At 52.5% G+C, this 20127-nt stretch overlaps 1 protein-coding gene across 8 annotated transcripts in view; it reads right to left on the bottom strand.

Annotated features, from left to right (window-relative positions):
* Window positions 1-8966: 8966 nt before the first annotated feature.
* Window positions 8967-20127, bottom strand: part of SSBP3 (single stranded DNA binding protein 3) — a 171111-nt gene continuing 159950 nt past the window's right edge. For 4 of the 8 annotated variants that reach the window (XM_007471146.1, XM_007471148.1, XM_007471149.1 and 1 more), the window contains 5 exons: window positions 18740-18810; window positions 10978-11056; window positions 10710-10738; window positions 10494-10595; window positions 9141-9637 (listed from right to left, as the gene is read on the bottom strand). In XM_007471146.1, coding sequence (XP_007471208.1) covers window positions 9608-9637; window positions 10494-10595; window positions 10710-10738; window positions 10978-11056; window positions 18740-18810 — 311 coding nt within the window. In that variant the 3' untranslated portion in view covers window positions 9141-9607. Of the gene's footprint in view, window positions 9638-10493; window positions 10596-10709; window positions 10739-10977; window positions 11057-18739; window positions 18811-20127 lie in introns of all 8 variants that reach the window. The other 4 variants (XM_007471147.1, XM_007471150.1, XM_007471145.1 and 1 more) reach the window with 3 other exon arrangements.

Raw genomic sequence — 20127 nt, 5'->3', positions numbered from 1 at the left:
TTCCTGCTGTGCGCCGGGCAGCATTCTGGGCCCTGTAGACGAGGAGGTGCAGATAGTGTAAGGAATTGCTGAAAGTCACGCAGCTGGTGTGTGTAGGTCGACTCCCCTAGGAAACCCTGAGATGGAGATTTGCAGGTGAAAGTTTGGGGAGAGCCTTGAGGATCAGCACGTGTGGGGAGTGATGATAGCAGCACCGGGTGGAGGAGGGACTGAGCTCAGTGAGTTTGCACCTGAGGCCTTGGCTGGTTCCCCGCTCTGTGGGCCCCCTGGAACAGAGTTGTCCTCATGCAGCCGAAGTGCTGAGCCTTTCTACAAACACCAGTGACTTGTCACCAGTCACTGGATAACACTGCTCCCAATTCGGGAGAGACCTCGGGTGACGTGGCTTTGTTGGGCTGAGTGTGATTCCCAAGGGACTTTACTGAGAGCAGGCAGCCAGGACACTTCCTGCTGTGGGAGGATCACTCTGAAGAGGGGTCTGGGAGCCCATGTCACCTCCATCCATAACAGTGCTGTCTCCAGCCCGGTGTCCCTGACTCCCAGGTTGTACTCCTTCCACTTTACAAGGTACCTTTTAGGCTGGGCAGGGTAGGGTTTACCGGGAAAAGGACAGATTGGGCTGGTGGTGGTGTGTGTGAAGGGGTTACTGGGGAAGGCAGTGGGTGTGCAAAAGCAGGGGGGCGAAAAAGATCCTGGAGCACTGGGGAGTGGTTGGAAATGGGGAGCGCAGGGAGGGCGGGGGTGAGGCTGGAGGGGCCAGCTCTCAAGGGCCTTGAATGCTGGCACTTCAGGCTTCCCCAGATAAAAGTTGTCCCCCCACCCAAGGCAACTCTGGTCATTTTCCCTAAGGGTAACCACAACTTAGAGTTTCTCATGTAGCGCCATTAAAATGTATATGCATAATAAGGATGTATATATGTACATTGCTTAGGGTCATCCTATTTATAGGCCATTCTGCACCTTCCTTTTTTCACCTAATACCTTGGGATCGCAGGATCTTGCCCCATCAGCACATATGAGCTATATTGTTTTTTTGAGCAGCTGCATTAATACCTGTCGATGGACATTCGAGTTATTTCTAGTTGTTAGCTATTAGAAATAATGCTGCAGCGAGCATCCTTGTTCACGTATCTTAGAGTACTTCTGCCAGCGCAGCCATTGGATAAATTCCTAAGCAGAATTGCTGAGTCAAAGGAATTTTTTAGAGAACACTCTGGGCGTGTGGAGGGCTAGTTGGCAGGGCGGCTGTACCGAGTAGAGCTGGAGGCCATTGCGGTCGTTCTTGGATGAGTGATGGTGGTGGCTTGAAGCCAGGCTGAGGGGGCGGAAGCCCCCTTGCTACTGGTGGGAGAGTGGGGAGTGAGAGGGCGAAGCCAGCCTGGGTCTTGAGCGTGTGGGTCAGAGGCTGCAAGTGAGTGGGCCGTCAGCAGGTGACCTTGCAGCTTGAGGACTGCCCTGGAAGGATGCCAGTGTTACAGGGCAGGCCTGGGTGCTCATCCCAGCCCCTGGAGTGAGGACAGCCCTAGTGGTTGGCCTTGGTCTGTCCCCTTGGACCTTGCAGCTAAGCTGTGGAGCCTGGCACCCACTGCTCTCTCCCTTCAAGCACCTTGCAGCTGGTCTGCAAGTGAGGCAGGCAGGACTGGCGTTTCTATCCTCCCCATTGCAGGTGAGGAGACTGAGGCTCAGACACCACGTGGTGTATTGTGAAGAACTGGGAAGTTCGTATGTGATGACAGCTGCTTCCTCCATAGAGCTGTGCCTACCTCCCCAAATCCCAAATGCCCACCTTCCTCATCCTCCCCACCCTCTTACCTTCCTCGTTAAACACAGGGAGGGAGGAAATATAGGATGATTTTCAGGCCCTATTTGGCCTTAGACTTGAGAACAGAGTACTCACCTAGTCAGAGCGAGTCTGGGAGAAGGAAGCAGGAGGAGGAGTGTGTGAGGAGGGTGGACGGGGATGTCCCACTATTAGTTTAAAAGTCGCCCTATAGGGACTTGGACTTTTAAGCAACAGGCATTTGGAACCAAAATTTTGACAATGGTATTGTGAGCACATGTGAACGTGCTCTCATTTGGTCATGTATTTAAGTGTCATGTTGATCCATTAGAAAGCTCAATTCATTTCTGGCAGGCATCAGTGGACTGGGGAACGCCATTTCCAAGAGTCTCCTGTATTCTACCTTCCACTCAGATCCTGAGTTTCCTCATCTGCAGAGTGGGAATAAAGCACCTCCCTTTCAGGTTTTCCCTACTTTGGGATTAACAGGCTGCATTTGACCAGGAGGTTTCAAGTAGATGGGTCTAGAGGTTTTCAGAAGCTCCGTGAAAAGGTGGGATTACTTCGGGGGGCCCTTTAGGCCGTCTCTGTCCTCTCCCAAGGCTGACTCAGGCTGGACGTAGGGCAGGTGCTCGCCAGAGGCTCTGTGACTTGCTGGGCTCTGTCCTTCAGCAGCAGGCCCGAGACTGGCGTAGGAGCAGGCCAGGGTCACCTCAGGCTTTAGACAGCATCTCCCTGCTTCCTCTTTTGTGGCGGGACAAAGTCCCTTAAAGTGTGTATGTGACCTGGGTGTCTCATACCGTCTTCCCTTTAACATGAATACACAAATCACTGTGACTCATGGGGCCTACCTGCTTGGCTGCTGGAAGACCACCCTGTTATAGGGACCCTCTCCCCAGAGATGTCTGGGAACCTGCAGAGAATCCCAGTGTCCACTCCTCAGCTCAGGATGATAAGCTCTCAGCCACTTGGTTCGTTCCACGGGTGTCTGTGAGCATCTAGTATGTGTTAGGCATGAGGCAAGGCCCCAGGTAGAGAGCATTGTGCAAAACAAGGTCCCTACTGTCATGGAGTTTACATTCCAACGTGGGGAGATGGTGCAGAAAGAAAGGTATGTCAGAAGATCCGAAGACAAGACTCTGAGACGGAGAGTTGTGGCAGCAGGCTTACTGGGGTGCGCTCCCCAGAGACCCATGGGCAAGGGAGGAGGGCGTGACTGGGCAGGGGGAGCTGAGACCCCCGCGGGCCCTCTAGAGAGCTCGGTACCAGGTGGCCCTGCAGAGCCATCCCAAATCGAGGCCAAGTGGTCCCACGTCAGCCATTGGCCGCTGGCCACCGCCTGGGAGGAGGTGAAACCTTGGGTAAGGCAGTCCCCTGGGGACCAGGGCAGCACCCAGGAAGGGATACCGAGCCACCAGCAGCTGGGGACGGGGTGTGTTGACCCTTACCTCACAGGGTGAGGCCTCTGTGAGAAGGCAGTGTTTGAGTAGAGACTGAACGAAGTGTGGGGCAGGCTGGGAAGGCGCTGGGGAAAACGCGACCGCTCTGAGATGGGCGTGCGGTTGGTGTGTTTGTGGAGTAGCGAGGAGGCAGGGAGGCCCTGCTGGAGCATTGGCTCCGCCACCAGAACCCCACCCTGAACCCAGCCTGCAACCGCCAGTCCGCCCTTCTCTGCAGAGCTCGCAGAACCGGGCCTGGGGTGGTCTTCGGCAGAAGGAATACGAGTCACATCAGCAGAGTCTGTGTAGATCTCTCGTAGAGGTCATGGAACAGCTGAAAAGCTGGGAGGGACTTAGAAGTCAGAGTGAGCTGGTTCTGACCCCATTTCTGCTCCTGAGAAGGGGTTTGTTTATCTTTCCCTCTGCCCTCCACCTGAGAGCCCGGAAACCAACGGCCCCTTGTCCAACACAGGTAGCCCCCTATTCTTCCCCTCCCCACTGGCTCACACACTTCCAGCGATGCGGAACTTATTACCTCTCGAAGCAGCCTCTTTCACTGTGGCTGCTAAGCATTCTCGCACTCAGGAGGGATGTCTTCCTTTAGCTTCAGTTCCGGGGTCCCAGCTCCGACTGCTGGGGCCTCACACCCCCAGCTGCTTTCTGAGCCAGGGGAGATTTGAAGCTGGGAATAATAGGCCTCAAAGCCAAATAGCCCAGTGTCTACCTCCCACTGAGCCTCTAAGCCATTTCTCAATCCACAGCTTACCTCGGCCACCTGCTCCAGGCTGTATCACAGAGCAGGGACCCAATGCTTCAGCTGGGCTGAGGATGGCAGGGTGGAGTGAGGCCAGCCTCCCCCCTGTTCTGGACACTGCTCTGGCTATTGCCACCTGAGATCCTCAGTCTAGCCCATGCCAGACGACCTGGCCATGTCTCCTCATACCCAAAGCCTGTATCCAGGGGGCGGGCTTGTTGCCCTGGGCAAAAGTCTAGCCTATCAGGAGCAGCGTAGCCCCGCCCAGCTTTCTGTCACCCACCCCACAAAACACATCTGTCTTCTCATCCTCGGCTGGGCTGATGGAATCCAAGAATAGGCTAGAATTGGGGACTGAGCCCTGAGGTTCCCCACTACAGACCTCTAGGGGATCCAGCAATTCAGCTCCTTTTTATAAGTCCCTATTGTGTGCCAGGCCTTGTGCTGGGAGCCAGAGATACAGAATGAGACATGGTCCTCCATGAGTTCCCAGCTGGCGGGTGGGCAGTGACAGAGTAGTCAGTCTCCTTTGGATCTGCTGAAGCCATAAAGGCCACCGCTTTCCCCACACCTGAGCACCTACCCACAGGTGACAGCATGCAGTGGGGAGGAGTGCAGGAGTGACTGTACTCAGCAAGCATCCCCTCACTCTGTGAACACTCCTTGAACACCTACTGGGTGCCAGGCCTCGTGCTGGGTCACTCACTCTGGGGACAAACACTCAGGCATGGTCCCAGGCTTCGAGGAACTCCCAGTCTGATGGGGGAGGCAGACGTTGAACCATTACAGCATAGGGGTCGTGGGGGCTCAAAGAAAGCCTTCACCTTGGCCTGCAAGGCTTCCTGACAGGCGGCCCACGTGAGCTGGATTCTAAAGGGCAAGTAGGACAGGCGTGCCGAGAGGGAAGAGCAGGAACAAAGGCCCCAGTGGGCAGCGATCCCTAAGGAGTTCTGCATCACTGGAGCATGCAGTGCTGAGGGTTGAGAACAAGCAGGAGAGGCCCGCAGGGCCTGAATGAGGCGAGGAACGTGCCCTGGATCCCAGGCCGTGTGCGGCCCTCTCCTCTCTGCAGCTTTCTTCCCTTGGTATCCGGGCACCTCACTCTCCTCACTGCCTCCTTTGCTAGTTCTTCCTGTTTCCCAGGGCCCAGTCCCTGGGCCCTTCTCCATTCACTCTCCAGATGATCTCAGTCTCGTGGCTTTCAAGAGCATCTGAAGGCCAACAACTCCCTAAGTATGTCTCTAGCCGAGACCTGCCTGCTTGACTTCTTTACCTGGATGTTGAACAAGCGTCACCTCAACCTGCTCTTCCCGCAGCCCCCTGACCTCAGTGACGGGCGTCGCCAGCCTCCCACAGCCGTTTTGTTCCCCGCTGTATCCCTAGTGTTAGGACGGTCCTGGCATGTAACAGGTGCCCCGTAAATATGTGAACGGATGGATGGAAGAGTTTAAGGATGCTCAGAAGTGAGTGAGTTAGATCTTTGTGGTATTGGAAGGGCTGAGATGGAGGCAGGAAACCAAGGTGGCAGCTGAATGTCCAGGTAACAGATGCCAAAGACGGGGGCTCCATAGACACCTGGGACTGGAGAGGAGAGTGCCAGCACGGGGCAGGATGGACCCTCTTTCAGCACCCCGTCGCTCGGTCTGGTCTTCTGTTCCCAGCGCTCCCGCCCAGCGAGCCCAGGGAAGCTCCAGCTCCACTGAATTCAGGGCAGAGCCCTCACAGAAGCCTGGATGTACTCTGGGCGCAGGCCCCTGGAGTCTGTGGAATCCTCAAGGGACAGCAGAGGCTGGGAGTCAGAGATTATCCAGGGTCACCGAGGGCATCAGGCTGAATGGCCCCAGCTGAGCCCAAACTGGAGTCCTGCTCTGGCTCTGTGCCTTGGTAGTTGCTGCCCCACCCCTTCCAAGCCCCCTCCACACACACCTGTCCCCTGCCCCAGGCAGGCCCTGCCGGCATCAGCTAGTTTGCCTCAAGGCTCTCCTTTTCTGGATCCAGGGAGCGGTGCCCAGCCAGGAAGGACAGGGCCCTCACTTTGACCCCCAGGCTGGCTGGCCTCCAGAATTAGGCACTTGTGGGTAGTGATGAGTAGTAGGAAAGCAGCTGCTGAGCTGGGGCCTTTGGCCTGGCTTGTCCACTCCTGCCCAAGTTTCAGTGATGGGCTAAAGCCCTCCCCTGTGAAAGCACAGGAATGACACCCACCTTTTGCCTCTCCGAGACCCTCATCCTGGCTGCAGAACCTGGATCTGGCCCGGCCCTGCTCTCAGTCAGGCCTGGACAGGGCAGGGTGGTGAAAACACTGCGGGGAACAGGAGCCTGTCCTCTCCTTAAAAAGACCTCTTGCTGAGAAGGCCGACCCCAAACCAGCCCTCATCAGGGCCATGTGTGTGGCAAAGGCAACTCTGGGGGTGCTGGGGGGAATCACAGGCTGAGGGGGTGTGTTAGGGTGCCCAGTGTTCGAACCCCGCCCCCAGCAGAGGTGGGCAGTGAGGCATACAGCAGGCTCTCATTACAGGCTGGGGGCCCTTTCCTTCCTCTCTGCAGGGGCCCCTGTGACCTGGGCTCCCTTCTCCAGGCCACTGCTCCCACCTGTGCCTGAGGCCTGCTCTGGGGAGCACAAGGGCAGCGAGGGTATGGAATGGGTGCTTCCCCGTCATCTCCACCTTCTTTGCTCAGCACTGGGGCTGGCACGTGGCAGATGCTCAGTGCTGGTGAACAAACACCTCTTCAGGACTGTCAGTGCAGGTCAGTAACAGCCTGCGTCTCCTCATCTGTCCAACAGTGATGTTTTCCCAGTAGTTCAAAGACGTCTGTGCTGAGGAAGAGCCTAGGAAGCCTTATTCCCCGATGAGGTCAGAAGGACAAATGGAATTTTGTAGGCCCTCCCAGCTACTCCTCATACCCATTTAGATGCTCCCCCAAATAGTAGTACCACCAACAGCTAACACTGCTGCTCTTAACTACTTAAAAGGCACTGTTCTAAACACTTTACAAATGTCAACTTATCCTCACAACCACCACATGATAGGTAAGCCATTATCCCCATTTTATAGATGAGGAAACTGAGGACAGAGGTTATGAACTAACTTGCTCAGGGCCACACAGATCCTGCAGGATCTGAAACTGGTCCCTTCAGACCTTCTAAAGGCGGGCTAAAGCCACACTTTGCTCAGACATCGTGTGTTTCCCTCCCCTCCTGCTGCGGGCCTGGCCCCAGAGCTCCAGGGAGGCAGAAAGTTCTACTTTCTAAATGTTCAAATCAGCATCCACAGCTGCTGACTTGGTGGGCTTGCAGTAGTTCTTGCCTAGGCAGCAGCTGGGACTGGGTCTCCCCGAATCTGTCCAGCCCCACCCAACCATCTTCCAGGATGCGGCCTGCACCGTTTTCAAACATTCAGGTCAAACTGTGCCACTCTTCAAATCTTTCAAGGGCTCCCTGTTGCCTTGGAGGCGAAAAAATAAAACTCAATGCCCCTGTGGCCCGGCACTCTAGGACCTGTGAAGCAAATTCCACCTGAAGGGAGAAAGCAGGGCATGGCTGCAGCCCATGGGGCCAGCCTAGCCGATGCTGACTCTCCACTGAAAACAGCACACCGGGAACCTTATCCAGAAAAATATACTCTGGCAAACCAAAATGCGTTTGTGAGATGAGAAACCGCAACTGCCTTTTAGAATGTCCCCGAATATTTGAAGTGAGACGATGTCGTCCCAACCATCTCCCCCAACTCTCCACAGAAGATTAACATGCCCAGGAAAAGAAGGCCGACTCCTGAAACAGCACAAACCAAAATCTTGCCCTGCACCAGGAACAAAAATTCTGCCCAACCAGTTGCCTGGCATTTTGTAATCAGTATAATGAACTCCAACCCATGTTCCCCCCCAAACATGTCAGGAAGGGCTGCGGAAAAAAGATGTCCCTTTAATAAAACGTTATCAACATATATCGTACACAAACTACAATGTATCATAATTACTTTTTTTTCCTCTCTTAATTCAGAACCAGACTACAAGGTAAGAAAAAACACAGAAACAGCTACAATGTTCCCAATAATCCGCACAAGGTCTTTTTTCAGGCAGATGATATCTCACATAATATGATATACATGGATCAGAAAGGGAGGGACGAAAACAAAGACCAGCTACCGGGGGTGGGGGTGGGGGGGACGGGTGTAAATGTACAAAGAATTCTGGTGTCTTCAGGGCAAGACACAGAGGTTTCTATGGGGGCGTGGTGAGGTGAGGGAGGAGGCCACAAGTCACCCCTCCTGGGAGGGGACAGGCTCCACTGTCGCATTTGTCGGTTTTTGAAAATAAAAACAGGACCGGAAACAGCACATCTGTTTGGTTGCTGGCGTCCCCCCTGCCCCCCACAGCTATTCCAAAGTCTCTCTGTCCAGTTCCAAGCGCACACAGAGCAATTCTGGTCAATATCCCATTTTTGAAAAAGAAGAATCAAGAGGGGAAAAAAAATGAAAACCCAAACTCCAGCCCTCCACTGCCCGCACACAGGAGGACGACGATTCGAGGAATGAGAACGCGGAGGTCACAGTTTCCATGTCCCAGGTCATAGCCATCCTGTCGGGGCGGCCTCCCCCATTCCGCTCCAGGCCACCACCCCGCTGGCAGGATTCTCACTGGGAAGACTGGGGTGGGGGCTGAGGAGGGGGCTGGAGGGCGGGACGCTGGGCGGGGAGAGGTCCAGAAAAGAGAGGAAGCAGTCCTGGGAACACAGTGCATGCCACTGGGTCACAGCACCGCTCCGCTGGGGCCGGATCCTGAAAGCGGTCGGTGGTCTGGCCCCTCCGGCCATGTAACGGGGGAAGGGGTCTGGGGTCGAAGCTGTGCAGCTGCTATCGCCACCTCGCCAGGAGACCAAGCAGAAACAAGACAGGTTCCTGCCCTTCCCTTGCCCGTCAGCACAAACCAAAAACCCCAAGTGGAAAAGGGTGACTCCTTTTTTCTTTCCCAAAAAGGCCGTTTGAAAGAAACCACCGATTGTAAACTGCCGAGTTTATTATAATTATTATTATTATTTTTAGATGGCTACAAAGACAGGTGAGATCTCACACCTAGACTAGCTTTCCTGGTGGAAGGGCTTGGGTACAGACAGACAACAGGGCTTGGGTTTTTGTTTTTTGTTTTTCGTTTTTTGCTTTTTTTTTTTCTTTTTTTTTTTTTTTTTAAAGAAGAAAGCAAAGAGGTTGATTGGGGTGGGGGGGGGCTTGCTAGAAGCTTCCATTTAAAAAAATTTTTCCCCCCTAAAACCCCCCTGAAAACAAATTTTAAAAAATCCCAACAACGGTAAAACCCCCAACAAAAAACAACAAAAATGTGTCATGTACATAAAAGGTCCTTTTGGGAAAGGGCAAAGGGTGGGATTTTTCTGGTCATTGACTTGAAATGTATTTTTGAGTTTTGTCCTTCATGTTTTATGGAATAAAAAGTTCGGCCTTTTTATTGCATGAAACTAAAATTGAGAAAGGTTGGGGGAGGGGAGGGGGAGGGTTGAGGGGGGAGCAGGAGATGCCCCTCCCCCAGCTCCTGGGTAATGACACCTCACTTCTTGCATAATTTCTGGCACCTTCCCGCCTGCAATGCCGGCTCTCTCAGCGTCTCAGAGAAGAGGAGGGGGGATCACACACTCATCGTCATGCTTGGAGAATACTGGAAGGGGAGAAGCAGAGAAGGGGGGTCATGAAGGCCAGGGTGTGGGAGAGCCCTGTGAAGGTCTGACTGCACAGAGCTGGACTGGGTCTGTCTGGGGGTGGCTGGGCTGAGACACCCACGATGGCACTGGGTGCGCAGGGGGCCAGCAGGCAGGACTTAGGAGCCACCTCTTGGCACTAGCCTGTGTCCCTGACTCCTCTCCCCTGGCCCCTTTCCCTCTCCACATCACCCCTTCTTTCCAAGCAAAGCAGCAGCAGCCCCTGCCCTCCCTTGATGGGGCCACAGACTGCAGAGAACCGGGGTCTGACGAGCCGGAGCACAGACAGGGTGCCCTGGGGTGGGAGCCGGCCTGGGGTTCTCAAAAGCTGCTTAACCATGACATCGTTTCTTCAGATGACGCTGTAAATAGAGGCCCAATGTGAAAAAGGAGACGGCCAGCTCCTCTGCACCGAGACCCCCGGAAGTCACTGGTTGCGTGAAACTCCTTCCCCAGGACAGGAGGAAATAAGACTGGGACAGAGACCCAGTGGGCCAGAGCCCAGGGCTCGTCCAGCCACGTCAGCTTCTTCATTGCTGGAGGCGCTGCGCCTCCATGCGGATGCTTCGGGAAGGTCAGATTCAGGTAGCAGGGGTCAGCGCCACGCAGTGGGGGAGGGGGGGTGGGGGAGGTGAGGGCTCTGCACTTTGTGTGGAAGAATAACCGAGGTGAAAGGCCCACGACACAGCTGCCAGGACACTGGCCCAGCAGGCAGGCCTTGGTCAGGAGACTGAAACTTAAATCAACAGTCCCCAGGCGCCAGGGGATATGATGAGGACCCAGGGGTGAAATGAGGCTGCTGGCAGGCACACTTACATTGTCGTTCTGGAAGGAGTGGAGGAAGTTCCCTCCTAGCTCACCATCGTCTCGAGGGGTGCCTGGAGGATTGCTAATGCCACTTATGTTGTTAGGAGAATTCTGCAGAGAGAGCAGAGGAGGTAAGCCCCCGTGCCCCCAGCAACCTGCCCCCCAGATGGGGGAAAGGCTTCCTGGGTGGTGCTGTCAGGGAGGAGACATGGAAGACACACTCACTTTTGGAAGTCCATCTATGTCACCTGACCCTGAAAGGAAAAATGAATCCAGTTCAGTTTCTTGCCCACCCTTCTGTGCAGGGGCCTCCAAACCCTTCCACCCAAAAGCCCAAACGTCTCTGCAAAGAGGATCTTCTACTTAGGCAACATCTTCCTCTTGGGATCTTCCTGTGGGGACCTGGCCTAGGGGAGCCAGGAGCCAAGGTAGAGAAGGCTTCCCGGGAGGGTCAGGCAGGGGGCAGCAGGATGAGGTCAGGGCGCTGACTCACCTAATGAGCCGTTCATGTGGTGTGGCTCCATGCCACCCATGCCCCCCATCGGGCCGTCCGAGCCTGGACCCATCGGGAACTGTGGGAGAAGCACAGAGCGTGGCAGCTGAGTGGGCCCTCGGCTCGGCCGCAACCCTCGCAGGGCTCCCATGCCCAGCTGCATCCCCGGGGAGCTTCCATTCTGGGGGGGCCACTCTCTCACACTCAGGCATTTAATTTAACACCAGGAGGCCGGAGCTGGTGCCTCCCCTCGGCCCTAGGAATTGTGCAAGGCAGAGGCGCTCACTCCTGTGCACCACGGAAGGAAACCAACCCAGAGAGAGAGAGGGACTGGCCCAAGGCCACCCAGAGACAGCTCTCAAACCAGGCCTGCTGGATCCCATCCCAGGCTCTTTCCATCCCTGGGGCAGCGTGCGGGGCTCGCCAGTGAGAACCTCACACAGGCGGAGTGACCAACTGCCAGGCCAGAAAGCAAAAACATTAGTGCTTTTCCTCCCCATTTTACAGATGAGGAGACTGAAGCACAGAGTGGACCATGCTTTGCCCACGATCTCCCAGGTAGGAGAGATGGAGAAGCTGGGGCTGGGCCGTGGGCAGCCTGGCCCTGGAACCATCACACTAGCCTCCTCCAGGCTCTTCCTCAGAAACATGTGGGGAGCTGAGGCATGGGTGGCAGGACTTCTCTCGCTGGGACTGTGTGGGGGAGCTCACTAATGAGCAGAACTGACGGTGCAGACAGACCAGACACCAGACGTGTAATCTGCTCTACCCCCCTTCTCAAATCTGTCTGGAACTAACCCCCCCCCCCATCTCAGCAAAGCAGCAACTAAAGGCCAGAGGTCACATCGCATGGCCACCAAGGGATGGCTGAGCCCAGTCTGGAGAGCCAAGGCCCAGGGATACAGACTGGATGCCAGGGTGGACAGGGGACGAAGTGGCAGAATGGAGGCCTGTGCCGGGCACTAAGGACACAGAGCTGAGTCACACCTGGGCCTCAGTCTGAAGGAGGAGCACAGCCACGGACACCTAACTTCCCCACAGGATGCTGAGATCCAAAGAGAGCTGCAGACAAAGCACGGCTGCAACTTCAGAAAGAGGCACTGAGGAAAGGGCAGAGAAGTCAGAACAGGCTGCATGGAGGAGGAGGCAGAACGCCAAAATAATTGAGGGATAGAATCTGGGCAGGCAGAGATGGACCATGGCCTTGTTCTCAGCAGGGGTCCTGCCTGAGCAGAAGAGGCCTCCTAGCAGGTGCCAGCATGGAGTGGCTGGAGCAGGAACTGCTGTGACAAGACTGCAGGGGAGGGGCTGGGGCACCAGCCGCTTCCTCACCCCGCCTCCCACTCACACACCCCGTGGGTGCAGGATCCTTGCCTCCCCAGTGGCCTCCCAGGGCCAGTCGCAGGCTTTGGGGCACATTTTGCCATCTGGCAACCAATTTCATGCTTATGAACCCAAGTGATAGGAGAATGAGGGTGACCAACTTTTTAAGGAGCCAAACCCAGACACAGTCACACCAGAGCAAAAGAATCCCAAAATGTGACAATAAACAATTATGCACATGTGTTATTACTGTAACATACATATATTTAAAAAACAGGTATCTTAAATAACATATTATGTGTATTTTTGTTATTCTTTTTAACAGCTTAAGATATAATTCACATACCATACAAGTGACCCATTTAACGTATGCAATTCAGTGGTTGTTAGTGTATTTATAGAGTTGTGCAACCACCACCACCATCAATTTTACGACGTTTTCATCACCTGCATCCATTAGCAGTCACTCCCCATCCCCACCGCCCTTGAAACCCCAGGCCCACTCAACCATTAATTTATTCTCTGTCTCTACAGATCTAGCTATTCTAGACACTTCATACAAACAGAATTATATGTGACCCTTGTGGCTGGCTTCTTTCGCTTAGCAAAATGTCTTCAAGTTTCATCCATGTTGTTGCATGTATCATGTACTTCATTCCTTCTTACGGCCAAGTAACATTCCACTGTATGTATATACCACGCATTCATCAGTCAATGGGCAGTTGGGTTGTTTCCACTTTTTGGCTATTATGACTAATGCTCCTGTGAACATCTGTGTACAATTATCGTGTGGACATGCTTTCATTTCTCTGGGGTAGCTACCTATGAGTGGAATTGCAGGGTCACAGGGTAACTGTTTAACCTTTCGAAGAACTGCCAGACTGTTTTCCACAGCATCTGCACCACTTCACGTTCCACGTTCCCACCAGCTATGTGTGAGGGTTCCAATTTCTTCCCATCCTCGCCAACACTGCTCATTACGTCTTTCTGATTCTAGCCATCCTAGTGGGTGTGAAGTGATAGCTCATTGTAGTTTTCATTTGCTTTTCCCTAATAACTGACACTGAGCATCTTTTCATGTGCTTATTGGCTATTTGTACATCTTTGGAGAAATGTCCATTCAGATCCTTGGCCCATTTGCTTTTAAGTTTATTTTTTGGCTGCGTCAGGTCTTAGTTCCGGCATGTGGATCTTCCATCGTGGTGCGTGGGCTTCTCTCTAGTTGTGGTACACAGGCTCTTCTCTTGTTGTGGCACGTGGGTTTCTCTCTAGTTGTGGGGCGCAGGGTCCAGAGCGCGTGGGCTCTGTAGTCGTGGCATGCGGGCTCTGTAGTTGTGGTGTGTGGGCTTAGTTGCCTCGTGGCATGTGGGACCTTAGTTCCCCAACCAGGGATCAAACTGGCATCCCCTGCATTGCAAGTTGGATTCTTAACCACTGGACCACCAGAGAAGTCCCCTTGGGCCATTTTTAAGTTGGTTTGTTTTTTTATTATTGAGTTTTAAGAGTTCTTTACATATTCTGGATTCAAGTCCCTTACCAGACATATGACTTGCAAATATTTTCTATGGGTTGTCTTTTTACCTTCTTGACAGTGTCCTTTGAAGCACGAATTTTAAATTTTTTTTTTTTTTTTTTTGCGGTCCGCAGGCCTCTCACTGTTGTGGCCTCTCCCGTTGCGGAGCACAGGCTCCAGACGTGTAGGCTCAGCGGCCATGGCTCACGGGCCCAGCTGCTCCGCGGCATGTGGGATCTTCCTGGACTGGGGCACGAACCCGTGGCAGGCGGACTCTCAACCATTGCGCCACCAGGGAAGCCCCTCGAGTTTTAAATTTTAATGAAGTCTAGTGCAGCTACTTTTTTTGTCACTTGTGTTTTTGGTGTTGTAGGTAAGAAGGCTTTGCTAACCCAGGTCACAAAGATTTACTCCTACATTTTCTTCTAAGTGTTTGATAGTTTTAGCTCTGACATTTAGGCCTAGGGTCTACACTGAGTTAATTTTTGTGTATGTTGTAAGGACGCAGTCTAACTTCATTTGTCTGCACGTGGATATCCAGTTGTCCCAGCGCCACTTCTTTATTCTGTATTATTTACTTTTCTGTTACTTAAATGCTATTAATTAAAGAACAGCTGAACTAGTTAACAGGGGCAACAGTAGGACTAGTTAAACAAATGATGTGTGGAAAAAACACAACACTTTTATAATATTTCTGTCTTCTGACACAGTAAATTATTTTAACTCTTTACTGGATATTTAAATGTTGTAGGCTGTATTACTGTGTACTTATTGAACACACACGTTAAGATTTTTTCAAAAGAGAACCTAAATACAATAGGACTGATTAAACAGATACTACCTATATTTAGTTTCTAAAAACTGACATTTTTTTCTGTCCTGTATCACAATAGGATATTTTTGCTCTGCCTTTTTTTTTTTTTAAAGATTTTAAAAAAGGTTTTACGTACAAAAAGCTAGCATTGTTTCTTTCATTGGGTAGATGTCTTGGATAATCCATTCAAGGAAGTTCATTCAGTCCTATATCCTCTGTGTACTGACGGGAACACTGGTGGCACCTCCGGAGGCCACGTTTCTGGACCAGACCATGCCAATGTGAGAAGACATGGCCAAAGCAAGAGCCTGGCCGATTTTTTTTTTGTGGCGGGGGGTGGTGTCTATTAGAGCCGCTGGGGACCCGTGTTGCTTTCAGGGGTCCAACAGGGCAAATGGCACTTGCTTTTCCACTAATACTTCCCTGAACTGCCTGCAGGTTCTTGGGCATCCTTCTTTCCTTTCACGTAGTGGCAAAACTGAATACAGAGTCAAATGGAAAATGTACCGACGTGCCGCTCTGCTCTTATCAAGCCCTGGTGTCAGTCCAACGTGGTAACACCAGACTATCCTCTCCACAAAGACGTCTGCACGGACTTCCCTGGTGGCACAGTGGTTACGAATCCGCCTGCCAATGCAGGGGGCACGGGTTCAATCCCTCGCCCGGGAAGATCCCACATGCCGCGGAGCAACTAAGCCCGTGCGCCACAACTACCAAGCCTGCGCTCTAGAGCCCACGAGCCACAGCTACTGAAGCCCGCGCGCCTAGAGCCCATGCTGCGCAACAAGAGGAGCCACCGCAAGGAGAAGCCTGCGCACCACAACGAAGAGCAGCGCCCGCTTGCTCCAACTAGAGAAAGCCCGCGCGCAGCAACAAAGACCCAAAGCAGCCAAAAAAAAACCAAAACATACAAAAAAACACGTCTGCACATGGAGTGCTTAGGATTTTGCTTACGTGCTCAGGTTTTTGGATCTGTAGGAATCGCTTCCAGCTCTCCAAAGATGTCCAACCACTTTGTATCTACAAGCGGGTTTTGGAAGATCAGCTGCTTGTCAGGCCCTTTTCATGTAGGAGCTCATCAGATGGGCTATGCCTGCCTATGATGGCCATCATTTCTAAACATTCCGAGCACACTGGATATCATTATCGATTAAACCTCTCTTAGGGAAACTGGTTTTAAAGCACAAAGGTAATCTGAACTTGTGAGATCTAAGTTGGATTCTAAATAAGTTACAGTTTTTAATAAAAAAATTGGGAAAGTTCTAACTTGGCTGCCCTTACCGGTGACACTTCGAGTCCTCAAGCAGCCTCACTTCCAAAGGTAAGCCATTACTTCGGCTGTATGAGGCTTTATCACAACCCCCCACGAATCTGAACAGCTCAAGTGCCGTCCACTCAGCCTCATGTAGGCTCCTCATGGCCTCTTTAAAGATCATCAAACAGTTCTGGAGAAGCAGCAACTACATTTCTATTTTACTGTCATTCCTTTCTGCATTCTCATCTCATCGTATTTCCAAATCAGAGAAGAGCATCACAGCAGGCTGACATTTTAACATCTTCTCTGTGGCCAGCAACAGCCATCTGTGGGCGTGTGTCCAAGGCTCTCTGCATTTCTATAAACTCAAAAATCTCACTGAGCGCTTCTGCACGTTTTGAGCAAATTGACAAGTGACCAAAACGTTTCATTATGAAAGCTGGATTATCAAAGGTAAGCAAATCTCCCCCCTTGACAGCAGTGTCGGGGACAAGGTGTGTGGGGCATTTAGCAGGTAAGAAGTTTATAGACTAAATGGAACTTGCCAAATTAACTGCACTGTCTGCCAAATATGCAGATAAATGAGTGAAGTCTGGTTGCATTTGGACAAGGAGAATAACAATCTTTTATTTGTTTTCTGCAGTTTCATTAACATCTTCTTTGTAGAAATCAAGATTATGATTTGAAGCTCCAGTTTTCAAGTCAAAGTACCTAAAAGCTGGGGAGACTGTTTTGTTGCCACGGTGTGATGAACCATGTGATATGATGAAGGAAGCTCCCTGATTTTCTCGAAGATGCAATAGAATCAGCTGCACACTGTAAAGGACCAACAAACTTGTCATCAAAATTCCCCCTTCTGTTCACCCACAGGACTTAGTTGCAGCCTCTGAGTCAGGAAATGTAACCTTCTCAGTTCATGGACCAACATGGCGATGGTGTTCATTCAAGGGCCAACAGTGTTCATGCCCCGGCCAATGTGGCAGCCGCTGTTTTGCACTGAGCACTGGTGTCTCTTTGGAGGATGCACAAAACTTTTGATTGATTTAGAAGGATGTGCCTGTCTCGTCCTAGACTGTGCAGTTCTGTCTACAATGCGCTCTCCCACCCTTTTTCCACCCACATCCCTTCTCATCTTTTCGGCACACTTGCCGGTATGTTCTGGTTTGGTTATTTGCCTCCCTGACCCAGGTGTATGTGTCCTCACACCTGTCATTAAAATTCATTCAGCCCTTTTTTTTTTCCTTTGGAGGTGTCGGGGTCACGCTGGTGCTGGTGGTCTCATCGTTCTCATTTTCGTTATCTGTGCTCTTAGAAATCATGATCGTGATACTCACAATGTGAAAAATGAAAACTGCACTATCTTGACACAAACAGTTAAGCCGCAAGCAGAGTCAAAGGTGGACTCCACCAGGGCCCGGATGCAGCGCACTTGAGTCGTACCCCTCGGAATGATGAAACACAGATGATCCATCATTGAGAGCCACAGACCACGACTGCTGGCATCCGTGCTCAGGAAAATATGGTGACAGCAACCATGGGAAGTGGGGAGTCTATGCCACTTTCATGTACTCAGTCCTGTCTTTGGGACCACTATATGAGTCTTATACTTTTCTGCCCAACCTGCATCCATTACCAAAACCCAGGATTTTTGTGTCCTGGGAAATCATCTCCCAGGACACAGGGCTTTCAGTGCTAAAACCCAAATGGCTGGCCACACTAGGGAGAGGCAGGGGTTATGGGAGATGCTGGCTGCCCAGGAGAGGGGGAGAGATGGTGGTGGAGCAGCAGTTGAGGAGCGAGGTTCCCACACTTCTCAGTCCCAGGACCCTGGGTAAGGTCCCTCTTGGCACTCCCAGGAGGCAGGCCAATGACCCTCACCCAGAGGCTGCTGGAGGATGAAACACATGCAGCGGCCAGCACAGGGCAGCCCATAATCAGGATTTAACACATGGGGTGATTCAGGAGGCACATCAGGAACCAAACTGGCAAAACCAAACTCTGCATCCCTAAGGGCCTGAGCCAACCTTGGGGCCACAAGCCACCCTCCGGCTCTGCATCCCACAAACTACTGATCTGGTCACGTGACAGCCTCCTTTCCAGACCCTGAGCTCCCGGAGGGCAAGGCCAGTGGGACTCACCTCCCCCACCTGGCAAGGAAGGGTTGTCTGTGGGTCAGACCAGCCCTGTCCTTAGGGAGCTCCCAGCCGGGAGAGGGAGACAGGCCGCCACTGCACAGTCCAGTCCTGACATGGGCACGGGAACACGAGAGGGAGTAGGTGAGCAGGAATCAGAACAAGTGGAATTTGAGCGACAACATCATTACAGGTTGGGACTTCGAGAGGCCAAGAAGGGAGGAAGTGGCTTCTAGATGAGGGAAGGGCCCGAGCAGACGCAGAGAGGTTACAAGATGCGGGGAGGGTCTGAGGGCTCCCAGAGGCACACAGCAGGCAGGCCCCCGGGGGCCTCCCCCCAAAGCTCCACAGCCAAGGATACGGACCTGAGACATCGCCCAGGTGCACAGTCAGCCAGCCGAGCAGGGACCGGCCCAGGCCCACCTGCAGCCTGCTGCTCTTCCCCGTCAACAGCTGGCTCGGCCAGCAGGGGTCCCCACCGTGAGGCTGGGCGCCCCACTCTGACCAGAGGTGTGGGAATCAGCCCACCCACTTCTCTCCCACCCACTGCCAGCTATGAAATGGGAACCAAGCTGCCCAAGAGTCAATCACTTTTCTGATGGTTTATTTTATCCACCTTTGGTAACAAATGGCTGCCATCAGCTAAGCTTGCTTTCCGCTCAGCCGACGAAGTCAGTTGGATCTGTCGCAGTACCTGATGTGTAAATTATTAGAAGCTGACTTACGTTGGACCGGCTGCCTCCAGGCGGCACCGGGTTAATCATTGTGTAGATGTTGTCACTGGAATTTGTTGAATCTGTAGAACAGTGGAAACCCGCAAGTCGGGGTGATTAATTCACTTCTTAATTAAAACAAACTCATGGCACTTGAACTCATTCTTTTGTATTTTATCACCTAAAATTTCCTCTAAGTACCACCATTTTCTGGCTAATTTGTATTTAATGAAGATTCACAAAGTTTTTAATTGCAGAAAATTCAACTGTGAAAACCACTCAACCCTGAAAGGAAGGATTTCAGGGTGCCTGGATAGCAATGTGGACATGGCAAAGCCGTCTCCCCCATCGCAAACCAAATCTGGTCCCCAGACACTGCCTGGCAATGCAGGGGCGGCCAGACCACCACCTGCGCTCTCCCCACAACCCCGCCCGGCAGTGTTAGTCAAACTGGGAAAGAGAAACACCACAAGCTGATGGGGCCAGCCTGCCAAGCTGATGGGGCAGGAGAGAGAGGCAGGGATGGTGCTGGAGACGCAGTAACATATGGAGTGGTTTAATGTGACCCAGTCTGAATGTAGGTCATGCAGCTCATAAAAATGCAGCAGCAGAAAGAGGGAACAGGAGCGGGAATATCACGGTCGCCGCCAGATCCACCCCTGCCACTGAGCAGCTTCCCTGCTACGGGGAGCTGAGGGGATGGGAGAGAGGGACTCCTCCGTGTCCCCAATTAGCCAGCAAAGTCTCCTTAGGAAATCAGCTAACATGTTTATATCAGGAGCAGGCATCAGTATTTCTCGGGCAGAGATCCAACTACCTCTCACTTTTTATTTTGGGGGTGGGTAAAGATAGTATGTTGAATTCCTTCTAGTTGACGGTACGCTACTCTTAGCTGGGAAGAAACACAGTTGTGATCTCCTTTTCAGCTTCTAGTGCATACTGTCAGCCTCCTAGAAGTGTATGTGTGTGTGTGTGTGTGTGTGTGTGTGTGTGTGTGTGTGTGTGTGTTGTGATGGTGTGTGTGTGTGTGTGTGTATGTGTGTGTGTGTGTGTCCTCTTCTGATTAAAGAAAAGGGGAAAAGGGATCTTTGATACAGAGGACCAGAAGCCAATAGCTCTAGACACTCAAGAGGCATCACGCTGTAGAGTCCTGGTCCCAGGATGCCAGAACCCAAAAGCCCCTCCTCAGTCATCTAGAGAAATGACAACCAGGACAGGATTCTCTCTGACCAGCGGGAGCCGAAAGCGGTGAGACCCCTTGTTTCCGGATCTCCTTGCTCTGCCCTGTCCTTTCACTGGAGATGAGGAGTGACCCGGCTGAGGCCACATGGCAGGTTGGTGGCACCGGGGCCTCCTGCCCACTAAATCCCTGGTGCCAAGATGCCGGGTGGGGGGCGCAC

This window comes from Lipotes vexillifer, unplaced genomic scaffold, assembly GCF_000442215.2.
Source record: "Lipotes vexillifer unplaced genomic scaffold, Lipotes_vexillifer_v1.1 scaffold1003, whole genome shotgun sequence".
Taxonomy (NCBI): Eukaryota; Metazoa; Chordata; class Mammalia; order Artiodactyla; family Lipotidae; genus Lipotes; species Lipotes vexillifer.
The sequence above is the reverse complement of the archived record's forward strand: the minus strand, read 5'-3'. Positions and strand labels throughout refer to the sequence as shown.